General features: G+C 27.3%; 2 protein-coding genes across 2 annotated transcripts; both read right to left on the bottom strand.

Moving 5' to 3' along the window:
* Positions 1 to 427: 427 nt before the first annotated feature.
* On the bottom strand, positions 428 to 5,630 carry LOC113547979 (acetyl-coenzyme A transporter 1-like). The gene is made up of 9 exons (XM_026948588.1): positions 5,415 to 5,630; positions 5,157 to 5,283; positions 3,813 to 3,975; positions 3,594 to 3,748; positions 3,002 to 3,030; positions 2,906 to 2,910; positions 1,262 to 1,388; positions 826 to 1,041; positions 428 to 683 (listed from the first exon to the last, which is right to left on the bottom strand). Exons 1-9 carry the CDS (start codon positions 5,628 to 5,630, stop codon positions 477 to 479), a joined length of 1,245 nt encoding a protein of 414 aa, XP_026804389.1. The 3' UTR covers positions 428 to 476.
* Positions 5,631 to 11,450: 5,820 nt separating this feature from the next.
* LOC113548129 (acetyl-coenzyme A transporter 1-like) lies at positions 11,451 to 17,489 on the bottom strand. Its single transcript, XM_026948824.1, has 10 exons — positions 17,362 to 17,489; positions 17,058 to 17,303; positions 16,797 to 16,923; positions 15,612 to 15,774; positions 15,385 to 15,539; positions 14,724 to 14,914; positions 14,051 to 14,238; positions 13,013 to 13,139; positions 11,829 to 12,044; positions 11,451 to 11,719 (listed from the first exon to the last, which is right to left on the bottom strand). The coding sequence occupies exons 2-10, from the start codon at positions 17,271 to 17,273 to the stop codon at positions 11,501 to 11,503; spliced, it is 1,602 nt and encodes a 533-aa protein (XP_026804625.1). The 5' UTR covers positions 17,274 to 17,303; positions 17,362 to 17,489; the 3' UTR covers positions 11,451 to 11,500.
* Positions 17,490 to 19,080: the final 1,591 nt, after the last annotated feature.

The raw sequence follows: 19,080 nt of genomic DNA, 5'->3' as shown, positions 1-19,080 counted from the left end.
TGAAAAACATACGTATGTACAACACAACTGTAGATATTTGAAATTCAAACAACACAAACTATTAAATTTAAATTTTAAGTTTTTTGGAATGAGCCTAAAATTGTTTGTCAACATTTAAAAATTATAAACAAGTCTAAAAAAATAAAAATAGCTTAAAACTAGTCTAAATATATTCACAATTTTCTTAGAACTAACCTAACCACACGCAGGTTCCTATTCTGATAAACATAAGTGAAAATCGGAAGATGAGCAATAGAAAACATTAAATACATTATTTTTTTTATTATTTGTACTAATTTTGCTCCACTGTTTATAATAAATCATTCAATATCATTTATTTAAAATTCAATATAAAATAAAAGTACATCAATATATAATATAATAATATTAAGATAAAATATTAAAAACAAAATGATTTATTGGGTGACCTATTAAGGTTTATTCATGTGCAAGATAATAAGTTTCACTATGGCTTTTCAACCATTGTTTTCAGTTGTTTCATTTTTCTTAACTGTATTATTCTTCACATTGACCATCCAATGAGAAGAGCTCTTAATTTGAGCACTTTTAAAAGTACCACTGAAAACATAGTACCATCCGATTCCAAACAATATACACAGAACCGATTCTACATAATATCCGTTAACTAATACAAAGCAACTACTCCTATTTGTTTTACACGCCTGTAAAGAAAAAAAACAAGTTAATATTAAATTGTATTTATTGAATCATTTATTTATTATTAAATAACAAATAAATTGTATGGTGTTATTATTATTTATATTCGTTATCTCTTTAATAATTAATTATGGATGAATGCCTTACGTTGTTTGGACTTGATGTAGAACAATTGTTATTATAATTTAATAAACATGCTTTCAATGTTAAAAAATCTATCAATGAAATTGCCAGTGAAGTCGATGAAAACATTCCACAACTTGAAAAAGTATTTAATAGACCCATGTAAATACCGCCAAAACGAGGATCACTTATCCGACTGAATAAAGTATATTTAGCTGATTTCATAGTCATGCCTAGAATCTATAAAATATAAATAATACAATTGTACATCAAGTAATTATGCATTGATACCTATTCTTTTGGAAATATTAATTTAAAATATATATTAACAATTATCGTGCAGTAAACTAAAAAAATGTCTGAGTAGGGTTTTTTTCATTCATACATTTTAAAAATTATTAATTTGAACATAATATTACCTTTATTTGAAATAAAATAATAGTTAATATGGTTAACTTACGCTATTTACTATGAAAAGAAACACTAAAATTGCATAGCTATGTATTGGAAAACCTATATTTCCGTTAATTGTTATGAATCTTGTTGTATAAGATATAAATATAACAAACGTAATGTTCCAAATTAATCTGAAATAAATATTTAAAATAATTTAAACAAAAAATATAATGAAATAAAATTTTAAAATACTACGCAAGCCTTTAGCTAAATATTATATTAAATTAGTGGTTAGGTAACATTGAAACGAGGGCTTCTGTTATAGTTTCCGATGTATACAAAAACAAATGTATTTACCTGATGGGTGACATTTTTAAGTATACACTCATTGTTTTAGGTCCCATAGAATATTTTGATATAATAATTGGTGTAATGAAGTTTACTATAATCATTGATGAATTAATAAGCATAACATTATCTTTTATTATATTCCTGCATCAATGAGTTGTAAAATCCACACAGTAATGGCAGACGAAGCAAATCCAATCTTTAATTATTAATGATACATGCAATAAAAGTAATTTTATTTATATATTTTTATTTTATTTTTATTTTATTAATGATTGTATGATTATTGTTTTATTAAATTATATAAGGTGTGGTCACGATTTAAAATATCACTAAATATCTCAGCTGAATGCCCTTGTATTGAAGTAAATATTTTAGAGGGCCTAAGGGTTACTTAATACACATTTATTAATGATTTTCCAATTATTTACACTTTTGGTGTGCGTATGCGCAATACTACTCACATTTTTTATATGAAAACACTATATTTGTTTTAAACGTTTTTTGTATAATGAGTTTTTTTTTTATTTACAAAGTTGACCAAGTTAGAGAAGTCACCATTTGAGTTAATGTAAAGTTCTTGTTAACAAATAATTATTTAATAATATCGCACGTCATCGTCCGGATAGGTATCTTTAGCATGTAATAATTTTTTTTTTGTTAACTGCTATAATTCAATTACAATAGTGACTTCACTAAATCGGCAAATTGTATAAATAAAACAAATACTTACAAAAAAACGATTTAAAAAAAAAATAATCTGTCCTATTTGGATTATTTTTGGTAATCATTATTTCAGCTCAAAGGAAATTTAAAACTACTTTCATTACAATATGTTACAGTTTTATAAATTTTCACTAAAATGAATTAATTAATTTACATTTTACATACATTATATAATTGATAAAAAAATGAACTTTTTTCATAAAAATTCTATCAATCGTAATTAAGAATTTTATTGCCATTTTTCCCATAAAGCAAAATTTAATAAGATGTCAGATTGCTAACTTCCATTCACCATAACATTACGATCCAAAACATGCTAAATATTAACGCAAATAAATAATTACATAAGTAATAATTTTAGAATTATATTATATAGAACAATTTATCTCGGCGGTATAAACAACAAATAGTTCTGGGGTAGCTAATATTCACACTGTTTGTTTTATTCATGCCTTTCTTGTAGGTTAAAAATGTATTATATATAAATAATAATATATGGTTTTATTTAGTTTCAAAATTATAACAGAATCATAAGAATTTCATTCAAAAATAGATGCTGTGGTGACGTGACTATATCATACAAGTTCATGAGAGTTATGCGAGCAAAAATATTAGGTTAATTCATAATATTGACCTCCTCTGTCAACAATGCAATCGCCAGTACCCGGATACTAGGTAGCTTTAAAACTTTCCATAAAACTATATAATATTGAATAATGTTGAGTTTCACGTGGTTGTCTTCTAACCTGTTACATTTTTCTTTTTTGAAAATACCAATAAATATTGATATTATAATAAACAGAAAACCACAAGAATAAAAAAAACCTGTAAAACATTAAAAGTTAATTATAAAAATGATGTAATGTAAAAATAATTTAAATTAATCTTACTAATAATTAATAGAAGTATTAGGTATTTTTACGAAACTATAGAAATTATTAAAGGGAGTTGAAAGTTTTGTAAATCATAAAATAGTATCAGTATCAATGTATAAAATTATTTTACAAATAATTATAATAAAATGTTATATAATATAAATATTAATATAGGACAATAAAATGTGATTATATATACCACACATGCCATTTCAAGTATTTACACTAGAGAATTTATAAATATAAATAAAAGCCTATATTTAAAAATAAAACTTTTTTATGTAAATAATTACATTTATTGTCTATGAATTCATTCAAATTTACAAACTACAATAACAATTTTGGTTGACAATATTTTTATCAATTTAATTTTTCAGATATGGTTTACAACAAACAAGGTAGGTACTAAAAGTTTATATTGGATAGGTTTTACTTTTATTTACTTACCTGGTAAAGTGGTTATTCCTCCTGTATCCGGTGTAAATCGTAGATACTTATTACAGAAATTCTCTGACGTGAACTCAACCATAATAAAAGAGCCAAACATTGTACCAAACGGAAAACCTATTACACTGCAAGTTGGTCCGTAACCCACGTTATTTCTATAATAGAATTAAAATCAATTTTATTTTTACATTCAAATCAATAGGAAACAATAACACAAACTTCTTTAGCATTGTTAGTACCCAACTGTCGATGACTATGAATTGTGTAGCTACCAAAGCTTGAACGAATAAAATCGGATAAAACAATTTTAATATATTTGGCTTTCCCCTATCTGCAGATATCCATTCTTCAATATTTATTCCCATATAAATGAAGCACCCACCTATCCAACATAAATGGTTTTAATATGAACATTGAACTGTACTACTATACGAGCAAAATGTATTAAATATAGAAAAAGAACTTAAAATTATATTATGCTACGTTTTAAAGACTAAATTGTGAGCGATATAAGTAGTACTATAGGATTTGTATAAAGAAAAATTGAGTGTACAGCATCAAATTAAAGTTTTGTAGTAAGCAGATTATAAATTTTTAATTATAAAAAATGTAAAGTTAAAGCTAAAGTATTTATTAAAGTTAATAAAAGTTTATTAAATTATATAATTATATAATATAAAATTATGTTAGAATTCAACAATCAAAACAAATATGCAATATATTTTAAAAATAAAGGTTATAAAAGTCTGTTATTAAATCTATTTATTGACTATTATCATAAATCATATTGTTGATAAAAATAGAAAAATATAATGACTAATACCGCAGAAAGATTTATTTTTTAATTTCTAAAATTTGAATAACACTCTCGTAGGTAAAAGCTTCCCGTAGCATTATGGATGAGTCTTATAAAAAGCACAGAGTACCTACAAAAATATTTTTATACTTCAAGTACACAAAGTTCAGCTTACATAGTTCATAATTTATAACTAATCCTAAATAAAGTAATGGAGCAAATAGTAACCTTATTCCCATGATGCCCTTAGCTTTACGTTAGGTAATCTTAAAGCAGAATTACATTCATTATTTTTTAATAATCCACGGTTTTGCTTCTTAATCTAGCTAATTTTTATAGTCGACATTGCTTTACATTATGATTATAACATTTGTTATGGCATGCTATACCTACTGATTAAAAATTGAACTGGTATTACTCAAGATTCATACATTGAGCAATATAATGGAGCAAATAGTGATTATTTTATTAGATAATAGTTTTAGGATAACCTGACAATACTTATCCTAAAGCAGAATACTACCTCAATGATATTATTTTAGTATACTGTGCTCTTTTTATTTTAATTCATGGTTTTGTATGTTTATTTGTTTTCTTAATTTTTTAAAAATTCGTTTATTAACTTATGTATGTAATGTATAAATAGAGTAATAAGAGTATACATCGTGTAACTAACCTCTTCACAGTACTTCTTAAACTAGCTATTTTTTATAGTCGACGTGCTTTACATTAGCATTATAATAATTTTTATAGTACACCACACCTACCCATTAAAATTTGAACTGGTAATAGCCAAGATTTTCGTCTTCCTACCTTTTGTATATAGAGAGCGTCAACTAAAGGTGCCCATATCATTTTTAAGCTAAATGGCCATGTCGCCATAGTAATTAAAGCCTGGAACAAAACGACATTATTTTAGTATCTCGATAGAGTATATTAAATATCCATGTAAAATATAGCATAGCATTTAATTGGAAACGCAACAATTTTACAATCATGAAAATTTAATTTTCATTTACACCTACCTGGTCTTTGTAAGTTACGTTTTTATTGCCTTGCAAAATAATCGGCACTCCTATGGTTAAACTGGTACCAAATCCTTGCATTGTGTACAGCAATATTAATACAAAAATGTTATGCCAATCACCTTTTAAATTCGGAACATCGGTCGAATTCGACTCATCAACTACTGTAACTGCTGTAAGACTTCCTTGTCCATCTTCTACTTGAAGTACTGTCATGTTCACGATTTAATCTTCACTATTCCCACACTACACTACACGCATAACGCAAAATAACTAACAATGCGAAAATAAATAAAAACGAATTCATACCGTTTGCTGTAGTGTCGTACCTGTCATTGATTAAAAGCAAACAAACGGGTTATAGTCATTAAATTCTATCTTAAAATATTCAAAATCATCTGTATTTCCTAATGATACATATAAATGGCAATATTACGTTAATAACGTACACATAAAATTATTAATAAAATATATATAAATATTATTTTAAAATAATTAATGATTTACCACCGCTGTGACTATTATGTCTATTAAGAAACGCAAACCTATACAAAAACTTAAATTCAAAAAATAGAAGACCACTTAAACACCTAAGCCAAAAACTACTATAGCTTATTTCCAAATGCAACAGATACATTATATCTTCACATACATCCGACATAACGTAGATTAAAACATAGGAGGGTCCTCCCTACATTCTTGTTTAGCATGCATTTACAATATATTTAGAACTTTATTATTTTACAAGCCCTTCTTTTGAGCGCACACTTACTATATTAAACACTCTCTTACATCATACAAATATTATTTTCATTAACTATTAAAATTTCAATTTACCATTTTATATATACCTAGTACTTATGTAAATTTAAAACTAATGGTCATGTCAAAATAGACACATTGTTATAATATCAATAGATATAAAAATAGCCTATAACTCCTAATATAGTATTATTTTTATTCGTTAAAAAAACATCTATAGATAATTTTGTATTGAAAATAAATAATATATAAAATTATTTATCTCATTTAGTGTAAATTTGATTACAAGTATAAGAACATTATAGTATTATACAGATTGATGATCTTTAATTTAAATAAAATAACTGAATATTGATTAGAAATTCACTAAACAGGTATACTACAGGTATGATACTTACAATATTATTCTATACATTAAAGAGGTTGACGGTTGACAACCAGATATTCACAAAAATGAGTGACCCCCAGAAAATAATAAAAAATACTTGTTTAGTTTGGATTAGGTATTTATTGAAATTTAAGTTGTTAAATATCATTCATTTGTATTCGGTTCCCCCGCAAAATGTTTGTTCACTGCTCCGCTTTTCTAACTTTTTTTAATGTATGATGTATAATGTTTATATTTTAATTTATTTAACTAAATTTTAAATATTCCCATTAACCGGCGTGTGAGTTGAATTGACGAATTTTTCGCTGTGTGTTTGTATATGTGAAAATCTGGTTCAGCCGTTTTGAGTCTAGTATAGGCAAATGGTTCAATTAACCGTGAGCCCAATAAGCTATACATGGATATACTAAAGCAGACGGATAGTAATGTGGTATTTCACATGGGTACTTCGAAAAAATTATCTTATACATAATACGTATCCAACAGTCCAAACGTTTTCTGCAGGTTTTCTGTACCGAATGATTGTGGTGATTGGTCCCTTACGATTTTGACGGTCTGAATAAATAGTCAAGAAAAGTTTAAAATTATAGCTATAATCTATATTGAACGAAGGATATTATACATGGTACACGGTATATACGATCGAAAGGTATCCTTTTCCGACGCGTGGACGAAAACAGAAAAACCTCTCTATCCTGAAGCAGCCAACACGAAACACTTATTATATTATGTTGTTATGTATTACTCTAAGATAGAACGACGTTAACCCGATGAACGCACACAATTTTATCGATTTCATTGGAAAATGTTGCATATGTTGATTTCTGACGTCGTGCTTCACCTACCCTCGATATAATCACCAATACGTCAACGTGTAATCTTTCGTATAGCTACCCTTGAAAAATCTCTCGATGTTTATGTTTTGTGAATATATATATATATATATATATATAGTAAAAAAACAGGTAGATCATCATTATTAAGCATTTAGCGGACGCATTTACAACAATTAATATTGACGAAATGTAGAGTACAGTAAGTTATAGTATTGTGTTATATCTATAGATGGTGTACTTACAAAAATATAATTTATACATATATATATATCGCGATGGAAGTCCCACTAACGTCTCCGGACGTCTGTTCGCAGTTCGGATTCGAGATCGGCAATTAAGCTCGTCCCCACCAAACTAGATGCTGGCGGACAGGAAATATATTCGAGATATTTTTGGTTCACTTTCAAGTAGTATTGTCAAGGCCGTAGCCAGAAAAATATTTGGGAGGGGGAGTTTTGAGTATAAATTAATATTATTTAAATTAAGAACATGACATTTGTTTAAAAATGTCGGTAGTTAACTACGTACATTATCTTATATCTCTACAGTAATCATAATTTATTATACTTTAATGTACAAGTTAAATATATACATAAATAAAAATACATAAAACGTACTATAATACTACTATATTAGTGGCTTGGTGTGATGCGGTCGTACACTCAACTGTGGAAACGCTCTAAGTGTACGTTTCGGCCGGTGTTGCTAGCTTCCAGATGGGTAACCACCCGGGGTTTTAGTGACAAATTCTTGCCACACATATAAAAAAAAAACGTGTTTCAACCTACCGTTCCTCTCCTCTACAAATTAATAAACCATCCAATGGCCTTTGTTGCCGCGGATTAATTGATAAAAAATCAAAAAAAAATCTACTATATTAATTTAATTTTCCTTGAAGTATTTTCAATCTTTGGATAATTTCTTCAGTGTCAATTTCAATATCTCTATGTGCACTCATAAGGGTTAGTACTACTAATATTTCTTGTCCGGTTTTGTTTCTTAAAAACGTTTTTAGGTGTTTTAAAGTTGAAAACGTCCTTTCAGGTGTTGATGTTGATATAGGCAAAGTTCCCAATACATTTAATAAATAAGAAGTTGACGATACTGTATCGTAGTATATAAATTAGTATATACTAGAAATAGATATCATTATGTTTTGCGTATGGAAAACATGGTAGGAAAAAAAAACGATAATAATAATGGTAATAACGAGAAGACGACGAAAAAGACCATATATAATATTTATACATGTAATCATTTTCTAGAAATATAACTATTTAAATTAACTTGATTGATCAATTATTTAAAATACAATAATGTGTTATTAATCAGTAAAAAAAAAAATATATTTAGTTATTTAAAAGTGGCACTAATATTAATTTTTGAAGGCAAAGCTGGCACAAATTACCAAAATTAATTTTTAGATATGGCGGAAATTACATAAATATTTTTTTTTTTTTGGGGGGGGGAGCGGATCTCAGAGATAATTCGATTTGAATCTGAATAATTAGTTGAATGCAATATGCTCTATAAATCCATCTCGTTTAAGCAGTAAACACTAAAATTAGGTGCCTCTGCAGTTCTCATTTTATTTAGTGATAGGTAATAACACAATACAATTTAGTAACTGATAGTTTATTATTTACATATAAAAGTTAATTTGATTTTTTCCGTTTGCAACGTGTTAAAAATGTCCAAAATTTAATTTTGCAACAAGCTGTGTGCCGCATGGCCTTTCAATGCGCAGGGCCCTGCGTGCCACTTCACAGCTCGAACCGCCTTCAAGCCGGCCCTGAATCGAACACACACGTGCCAATACCGTTTGCGTTGCAACAAAACTGACAGACAGTAGAACGACATGGTCACTTGGACGATCATTCGACATCGCCAATCGTTAAAGTCGGTGGTGACTAAAATATCACGACAACGTACTCGACGGCGTTCTCGTCGTCACTCGCCGTAGTTACTGCAAAAGTGATGGCTCATCGGATGCAGTCTCATAGCTAGTCGGTCGTGACCAATGAACACCGGCCGCGTTTTTCTTGGCCGCCCTCCGTGGCCACCAACGCTCCGTTATATTTGCTGCAATCGCCGTAGGAGGAAAACCGCGTGGACCAGTTCCAATACTATTTATGAGTGCTCTCCCGAGTGCAGTTACGTTTGTGTGCGTAAGATGGGTAACAACATCATAGTGGTCACTGACCGCATGAAAAGGTAATTTCGGACATTGCGTATATTATAAAAATACAAATTATAAAACATAAAAATTGTAGCCAATGAGAAAACATTCTAATCACAATAATCATTTAAACTAAATATTCTAATATTATATCGTCCTGTACAATTAAAAAAAAAAAAAAAAAAATGTTAATAATATAATAATTTACAGTGTGATGCAAGCAAATGCATGTGAACTGATCCCAAACATTAGCATCGTTGCTTGAATTAAAATAAAAATAGGTCTAACTCTAACAGCTTTCATAACATCACGGATCACGCTGATAATTATTTTATTATTATTATTATTATTATATGGATTCTATTTATTTCATGAATAAGTGTCAACGTAAAATTGTACGTAATAAAAAAATTATATAAAACACGGATTTACAGTAGTGCTTACTGCGCAGCCAGCTATGAGTACAAAAATTTATTCCTGCAGGAACCTAGTCCCCGAAATACTTTCTTCACCTAGATATCAATAAATAAATTGATAAAAATTGTAAATAAGTTTTTAAAATTGTAATAATATTAGTAGTTATTTTCGTGTGGCCAACTACTGTGAAGTATGCTATATCGGTTCGAATTAAAATAAATATATCACTCAAAGAAATAAAACAGCTATATGTTACGTCATAATATACACATTTATACGTCAATACGAACATCCGGCACCTTTAATCATTTTTTCATTCATTCGACAATTATATATTTCATTAAAATGTGAACGTATTTATATTATTTAAGAATTAAACTTAAATTCTATTTTTAAGTTTTTTGAATACACCTAAAATTGTTTGTCAACATTTAAAAAAAAATCCAAAAAATATAAATACCAGCTATAAATACTTTAAAATTAGTCAAAATATATCTAACCTAACCCCAGGTCACTATTTTCAATTTTGGTAAATATAAGTGAAAATCAGAAGGCGAGCAATAGAAAACATTTTTGCTTTCGATATTTATATTAAATAATTAAATATGATTCATTTAAAATGCGTTATAATAACAAAAAAGTAGATACCTATGTCAATTAAAAAATGAAGATTAAATTCAATAATATAATTAAGTAGAGAAAATTAAGTATCGTTTAAAAATTAATTATTTATCTTAAGCTAAAGACAAGTATAATCAACGATCATTAATATTAGCTTAATTAATTAATTGATGATTAAATAAACATACAGATTCCAGAGTGTAACTTAGTACCTATTACGTCCCTAATAAAAAACCTTATAATATCCAATGAGATGACTATGAGTTGGTTCTCAATTGTCGAATTGGTTCCCGCAAGTTTTCACGATAATAAAATCTTGTTAAATTAACTTTTCAAATTATTATGATATATTCAATTAGCAACAAACTCCTTTCCATTTTATGCAGACTTAGGACTATACCAAATTACTATAGATATATCAAATATTTCATACTTCAAACACTATGTAGAATACCTAGGTATAGTTAATAATGTTGCTCAGTAGTCTGTATAATATATTCATATTATACACTATATAAGTAATGGCCGATAATAATATTTTTTCCATACATCAATAATAATAATTAAGTGAAACTAAACAATTACTATTAGATACAATACAATTTGATATAAAATTATATTATGAAATTACATAGACATTGTAAAACCTAATAAAATATTATAAGATATAATATAATATACATATGTTACATATTTTATAACACTAGTATACTGGAAAGTAATTTTTTCGGGAACCAATCCATACACTTTATTTGACCAGGAAATCAATTATGCATTGCCCATACAATGGAATAATAATATTAGGTAAGATAAAAAATTAAAAAGCAAAACTATTATTGGTTGACCTATTATAATTTATTCATGAGAAAAATAATAACCTTCACTATGACTTTTCGACCATTTTGTATTCAGCTGTTTCATTTTTCTTCACTTTATTATTTTTTACATTTACCATCCAATGGGAAGGGCTCTTAACTTGGAGTTTTTTAAGAATACCTCTGAAAATATAGTACCATCCTATTCCAAACATTATACACAGAGCCGATTCTACGTAATAGCCGTTAACTGTTACAATGCAACTACTTCCATTTGTTTTACACGTCTGTAATGAAAAAAACCAAGTTAATAATAAATAACATATAAATTGTAGATTGTTTTTATTATTTGTATTCGTTTTATCTTTAACAATAAATTATTCATGAATGTCTTACGTTGTTCGGACTTGATGTAGAACAATTGTTATCATAATTTAATGAACATTCTTTGAAAGTTAAAAAATCTATCATTGAAATTGCGAGGGAAGTCGATGACGATATTCCGATATTTGAAAAAGTATTTAATAATGCCATGTAAGTACCACCAAAACGAGGATCACTTATACGATTAAATAAAGTAAATTTAGCTGATCTCATAGTTATTCCTAGAATCTATAAAATATAAATAATACAATTGTACATCTCAAGTAATTATGCATTAATACCTATTCTTTTGGAAATATTAATTTAATATACAATGTCCCAATGAAAAAAAAAATCCTACTCAGAATTTTTTTAGTTTACTCCACACTTTATTGTTAACATATGCAGTATCCTGTAAGGATTTACCAATATATCTATGAAATATCTTGAAATAATGGAGATGTCATAATCTCCCATGTTTTTTTTATAAGAGTTATATGGACAAGGACTAGAAGTTTTTCATATTTTTATTTAATTTAATATTTTGATGAAAAAGTTAAAATAATAGTTTTCTAAGAAATCGATGATAGCCAAATTGTAGTTTATTTTTCTGAAAATGTTGTTAACGTTTCAACATTTTATTTTCATTAATCTCGTGGTTTTTAGTATTTGTTTTAGTTTGGACTATTTTGAGAATATTTATGTATTATTATACGCGCATGATACACTGGGCCAAATGTTTAATAACACTGGCACTTATATGGTATTAAATAATTTACAATAATTCTTAAAACTAGAAAAGGTATTAAAAATCATGAGATTAATGAAAATAAAATGTTGTAACGTCAATAATTTTAGAACAAAAAACTCTACGAAATGGCTATCTTTGATTTTATTAAAAATAAATAAAAAAATATTTTTAACTTTTTACCAAAACATTAAATTAAATTAAAATGTGAAATATTCGTAGTCCTTGTTCCTGTGAGTATTTTAAAATAACAGAAATCTATGATCCTCTATTTCAGGAGATATCACAATGGGTAAATCATTACAACACACTGTATATATGTGAACAATTGTGCAGTAAACTAAACAAATTCTGAGTAAAGTTTTTTTTTTCATTAATACATTTTAAAAACTAATAATACATCAAAATTATTTTTAATATAATATTTAATTTATTTGAAATAAAATAGTATTTAATATTGTTGACTTACGTTATTCATTATGAAAAGAAATACTATGATTACATAGAAATATATTGGAAAACCTATTTTTCCATTAGTTGTTATGAATTTTGTAATATAATATATAAATATAACAAATGTAATGTTCCACATTGCTCTGAAATAAATATTTAAAATAATTTAGACAAAACTATATACCAAAATAAAATTCATAAATAATACGCACATCTATTATCTTTAGTTAAATATTAAATTAGTTTTTAGGCAATGAAACGGGAGTGTTCCAATGTTTAAATAGGAACCTAATAAGCAGATGTCAAAATGAACTGGTTTTGGCAAACACCTATCGCTTATCTTTTTTTATTTTATCATAATTTAGAATTTTATATATATAGCAGTAAACTCACAATACTGAAAAACGTAAAATCTTGATAAAAAATATGTATGTTAATAACAGGTATCGTTTAAAGCCGCACACTTAATTACCATTCATAACCGAACATTTTAGACCGTCACTACCACACAAATTTTTTATATAGTTAAAATGAGAAATTTTGAAGGTCAATAAATTAAAACCACATACAATTAATAGACAGTCAAATATTAAACATTCATAGATGTTTAACAAATTTTTATACAAAAAATGCAATATATAACATTATGTTGAAATAATGTATATATACCTAGTAGATAATACTTGCATTGAAATAAAAAGGTACATCCTTATGTTTTCAAATATTCTTACGAATTTATGATTTTGATTAATATGATAATTGATGTACGGTTCTAAATTATAATATAATTTTAGATATTTTTGTGCGTTATTCATACTATGTGCGATATCGGACGGTTTGATTTTGCGACAACTGTGTGGAATCGATGCATTAAAGTGTGCAAATTTGATAGTATGCAGTTATAGCGACCACCGGCTTATAACGCTTTTCAGTAAATCTTTATGAATATATTTACATTTAAATAATTTATAACACTAAAAGGATTATTGTTATTGATTTGGTCATGAAATCGTTAAATAAAGCTCCCGAAATATATAAACACAAATGTATTTACCTGATGGGTGACATTTTTAAGTACACGTTCATTGTATTAGGTCCCACGGTGTATTTTGATATAATAATTGGTGCAATAACCTTTACTATAATCATTGATGAATGTATAACTACAACATTATCTTTTGGTACTCCTGCGTCAATGAGTTGTAAAATCCACACATTAATGACAGACGAAGCAAATCCAATCTTTAATCATAAGTAATATAAATAATATATGTAATAAAAGTGATTTAGAAAAAAAGTAAGTCAAATTTTTACTACTATGATAAACGATAAGAATGAAGTATAAAATTTGACCATCCACACCAATACCACCAATTCGCTATCTTTTTTTTTTTTTTGATTATTAAAAATTATAAATATTAATATATTATTTAAGGTTATCTATACGATGAAATAGACCATAATCTTATAAATAAAAAATCGAAGAATATAAGATTATAAAACAGCTGCTAAGTTGAATACGACACATCTCGTAACCTACCCACTCACCCACAATTTTTTCCTTGAGGCAACTGCCTCAAAAAATGACTATTTAACACGCCACTGTAATGTGGTAAAAATATTATCTTAAGAGTACGTTCAAAAAAATATGCTGATGTAACGTGACTATAATACAAGTTCACGTGGATTATACAAGAAAGATTATTAGCTTAATTTAGAATCTTTACCTCTACTGTCATCAATGCACTCGCCAGTACACGGATATTAGGTAGCTTTAAAATGTCCCACACAACTGTATAATACTGAATAATATTAAATTTCATGTAGTTGTCTTCTAACCTGTTATGTTTTTCTTTTTTGAAAATTCCAATCAATATCGATATTAAAATAAACAGAAAACCACAAAAATAAAAAAAACCTGTAAAAAATAAAAGTTTATTATAAAAATGATGTAATGTAAAAATAATTTGAATTAATCTTACTAATAATCAATAACAGTAGTAGATATTATTATGATAATATAGAAATTATAATGGGGTAAGAAGTTTTGTAAATCATAATAATATTATTGCAGTATCTATGTACAAAATTAATTTACAAATAATATTATAATAAAACGTTTATTTAATAAAAGATAACAAAATGTAAACTCAAAAACCAACCTTGCTGCTTCAAGTATTTAATATATGAGTGGGTATATACCTAAACATGTAAGCCCATACTTAAAAATAAAACTTTGTAATATAAATACATTGATTGTCTATGAATTCAAACTTACAAATTGCGATACCACTTTTAATCGATATTATTTTCATCATCTATATTCTTTAGATCTAGTTTAAAGCAGAAAAGTTGGCAATAAAGGTTTATGTTTAATAGGTTACTTACCTGGCATAGTGGTTATTCCTCCTGTATCCGGTGTAAATCGTAAGTACTTATTACAAAAATTCTCTGACGTGAACCCAACGAGAAATAAAGAGCCAATCAATGCACCAAACGGTATACCTATTAAACTGCAAGTTGATCCATAGCCCATGTTATTCCTAAAGTAAAATCAAAATCAATTTTATTTTTGTTATACCCAAATTAATGAAATATGTAACAATAACACAAACTTCTTTAGCATTGTTAGTACCCAACTGTCGATGACTATGAATTGCGTAGCTACCAAAGTCTGAATGAATAAAATTGGATACAACAGTTTTAATATATTTGGCTTTCCCCTATCTGCAGGTATCCAATCTTCAATATTCATTCCCATATAAATGAAGCACCCACCTATCCGACATAAATGTTTTTAATATTGACATTGAACTCCACTGCTATACGAGCAAAATGTATTAAATATAGAAAAAGAACTAATAACTATATTATGCCACGTTTTAGAGACTAAATTGAAAATCATATAAGTGGTACTATAAGATAAAGAAAAATTGGGTGTAAGGTACCACATTAAAATTTTGTAGAAAGAAGATTATAAAATGTTCAAGTATAAAAAATGTGTAGTTAAAGTATTTATTAAAGTTAATAAAAGTTTACTAAAATATAAAAATATTATAAGATTATGTTAGAACTCAACAATTTAAAAAAATATGCTATATATTTTAAAAATAAAAGTTATAGAAGTCTGTTAGTAAATCTATTTATTGATTATTATAATAAATTATGTTGTGGTTGATAAAAAAAAAAAAAAAATCTAATGACCGGAGAAAGATTTGCTTATCAGTTTCTAAGACTTGAATAATTGTGGCACCCTCGTAGGTAAAAGCTTCCCGTAGTATTACGAGTCTTATAAAAAGCACGGAGTACCAACAAAAATATTTTTATACTTCAAGTACGCGAAGAGCAGCTTACATAGTTCATAATTTATTCCTTTATAAGTAATCCTACATTGAGCAATGTAATGGACCAAATTTTAACTTTATTATAATAATAGTTTTAGCTTAACCTAAAGCTAAATTATCCTAAAGCACAATACTACCTCCATGATATTATTTTATTTTACTGTGCTATTTTTATTTTTATTCGCGGTTTTTATAGATTAATTTATTTTTTTAATTAACTGTAAATCATTTACCTATATAAAAATGTGCTGATTAACTTATTTATGTTACATTATATATATATATATATATATAGTAATAAAAGTGTACATCATGATTGTATGTAACTAACCCTAAAATATACGACTTTGATTCCTATGATTACAGTTCTGCTTCTCAAACTAGCTAATTTTTATAGTCGACGTGTTTTACAATAATTAGTGTTATAATAATTTTTATATAGTACACCACACATACCGATTAAAAATTGAACTGGTAATAGCCAAGATTTTCGTCTTCCTACCTTTTGTATATAGATGGCGTCCACTAATGGTGCCCACATCATTTTTAAGCTATTAGGCCATGTCGACAAACTAATTAAAGCCTGGAACAAAACGACATTATTTAGTATCTCGATAGAGTATAAATAATAAATATCCATAGACAATATAGCATAGTATTTAATTGGAAACGCAACGATTTTACAATCATCAAAATTAAATCTTTATTTATATCTACCTGGTCTTTGTAAGTTACGTTTTTGTTGCCTTGCAAAATAATCGGCACTGCTATAGTTAAACTGGCACCAATTCCTTGTATCGTGTATAGCAATAGTAATACAAAAATGTTATGCCAATCACCTTTTAAATTCGGAACATCGGTCGAATTCGACTCATCAACTACTGTAACTGATGTAAGACTTCCTTGTTCGTCTTCTGTTTGTGATTCCGTCATGATCACGGTTTAATCTTCACTATTCACACACTACACAGAGTACATACATAATGCACAATAACGAAAAATAATAAAAATGAATTCATACCAATCGCTGCAGTTTTGTCTCCGTAATGGATTTAATGCAAACAAACAGGTTATGATCATTAAATTCTATCTTAAAATATTCAAAATGGTCTGCAGTTGCTAATAATATATACAAATGGCAATATTACGTTAATAACATATACATAAAATTATTAATAAAGTATATATAAATACTATTATAAAATAATTCATGATTTACCATCACTATGACTATTATGTCTATTAAGAAACGCAAACTTATACAAATACTTAAATTCAAAAAATAGTTGACCCCCCTCATAAAACTCTTAACCAAAAACTTTCATAGCTCACTTTCATATGCAATAGAATCAATATAGATACACTTTATTTCAGGTATCCTGAAGATACAACACAACGTGGACTAATACAGGGTCGTCCTCGAGAGCTTCTATTTTAAGCATACATATACAATATTTAAAACTTTATTTTACGCAATCCCTTCTATTTAAATCACTCTCACTATACTAAGAATTATGTTATATTATATAAATATTAGTGTCATTGGTTATTTAAATGTCAATTTACAATTTTATATAAAGTACTATGTATAGAAATTATGTAAATTTATAACTAATCACCATATTAAAACAGGCAAATTGTTACAATATATACATATCGATATAAATATCCTATGATTTGTAATATCCTATTTTTTTTTTTTTAAACAAAACCTAATAAACAAATATGGATAAGTTTCTATTACAAATAAATAATATATCAAATTATTTACGTTTTTTAGTGTAATTTTGATTACAAGTATAAAAACATTATACAGATTTATTATCTATTATCTTTAACGTAAACAAGATAACTTAATACTAATTAAGAATTTACAAAACAGGTATGGTACATCAACAAGTATGATAATTTTAATATTCATCTATACATTAAGGAGGCCAACCAGATCGTCGCAAAGTTGAATTGTGGGCGTGGTGATGCAATTATTTCAAACAAAAACAATCATAAATATTTTGTACAATTTAAATTTTAAACAAATGATTCTATCATACTATAAAAGATATAGCAAGAGTGTTTGATATATGTTTGATCTATTTTAATTTGCATACTTTTTGTTCTGTTGTTCAAAATGGCGTCGACGTTGACTATTATAAAATCATCAAACTACGGTAAAACCGAATAAATAATAGTATAGGATGTCTCCTGAATTTAAAAAAATAACTTAGGATTTCGTCGTATGAATACATTAACAAACCGAATTAGGTGCATCATAATATTTATAGACCGCATTGATATACGTAATATATCATCAAACACATCCCCCTAAGAACATCCTGGACGTGGGCAGACAACAGGAACACAGGACATGCCAAGGTACTCTGCGGCGTTCTCGCCGTCACTAGCCGCGATGGCCAGCTCGTCGTACTATACTAGCTGTAGCTGTCACTCATCGTCGGAGGCTGACTCATCCACTTTACCCGTCACGCGTACACAACGTCTTGTGTCCGTCCACTGTGCCGTTCTGTTTCTGTTGCTGCGACCAGTTATGGAAGATAAACGAGAAAAGTTTCCAGAATAATAATGGTGACCTTATATTATATTATAAATACACTTGGTACAGATCGTACGGTTTTTTAATAATCATTTTTCGATTACAGTTTATTTAAGCGTGCCGGGTTCAAGTATTGAGTTCGATGCTCGAATTAAAATAAATATAGGTAAAAAATCTTCAGTAACATCG

The sequence above is a fragment of the Rhopalosiphum maidis genome, chromosome 4, assembly GCF_003676215.2.
Source record: "Rhopalosiphum maidis isolate BTI-1 chromosome 4, ASM367621v3, whole genome shotgun sequence".
Classification (NCBI taxonomy): Eukaryota; Metazoa; Arthropoda; class Insecta; order Hemiptera; family Aphididae; genus Rhopalosiphum; species Rhopalosiphum maidis.
The sequence above is the reverse complement of the archived record's forward strand: the minus strand, read 5'-3'. Positions and strand labels throughout refer to the sequence as shown.

Coding starts and splice junctions, on each gene's coding strand:
- LOC113548129 (XM_026948824.1), bottom strand. CDS start 17,273: ATGACGGAATCACAAACAGAAGACGAACAAGGAAGTCTTACATCAGTT. Junction 14,239..14,723: donor GTGCATTGATGACAGTAGAG/GTAAAGATTCTA, acceptor TTATGATTAAAG/ATTGGATTTGCTTCGTCTGT. Junction 11,720..11,828: donor CTACATCAAGTCCGAACAAC/GTAAGACATTCA, acceptor TTTTCATTACAG/ACGTGTAAAACAAATGGAAG.
- LOC113547979 (XM_026948588.1), bottom strand. CDS start 5,630: ATGACAGTACTTCAAGTAGAAGATGGACAAGGAAGTCTTACAGCAGTT. Junction 3,031..3,593: donor AGGAATAACCACTTTACCAG/GTAAGTAAATAA, acceptor TTTTCAAAAAAG/AAAAATGTAACAGGTTAGAA. Junction 684..825: donor CTACATCAAGTCCAAACAAC/GTAAGGCATTCA, acceptor TTTTCTTTACAG/GCGTGTAAAACAAATAGGAG.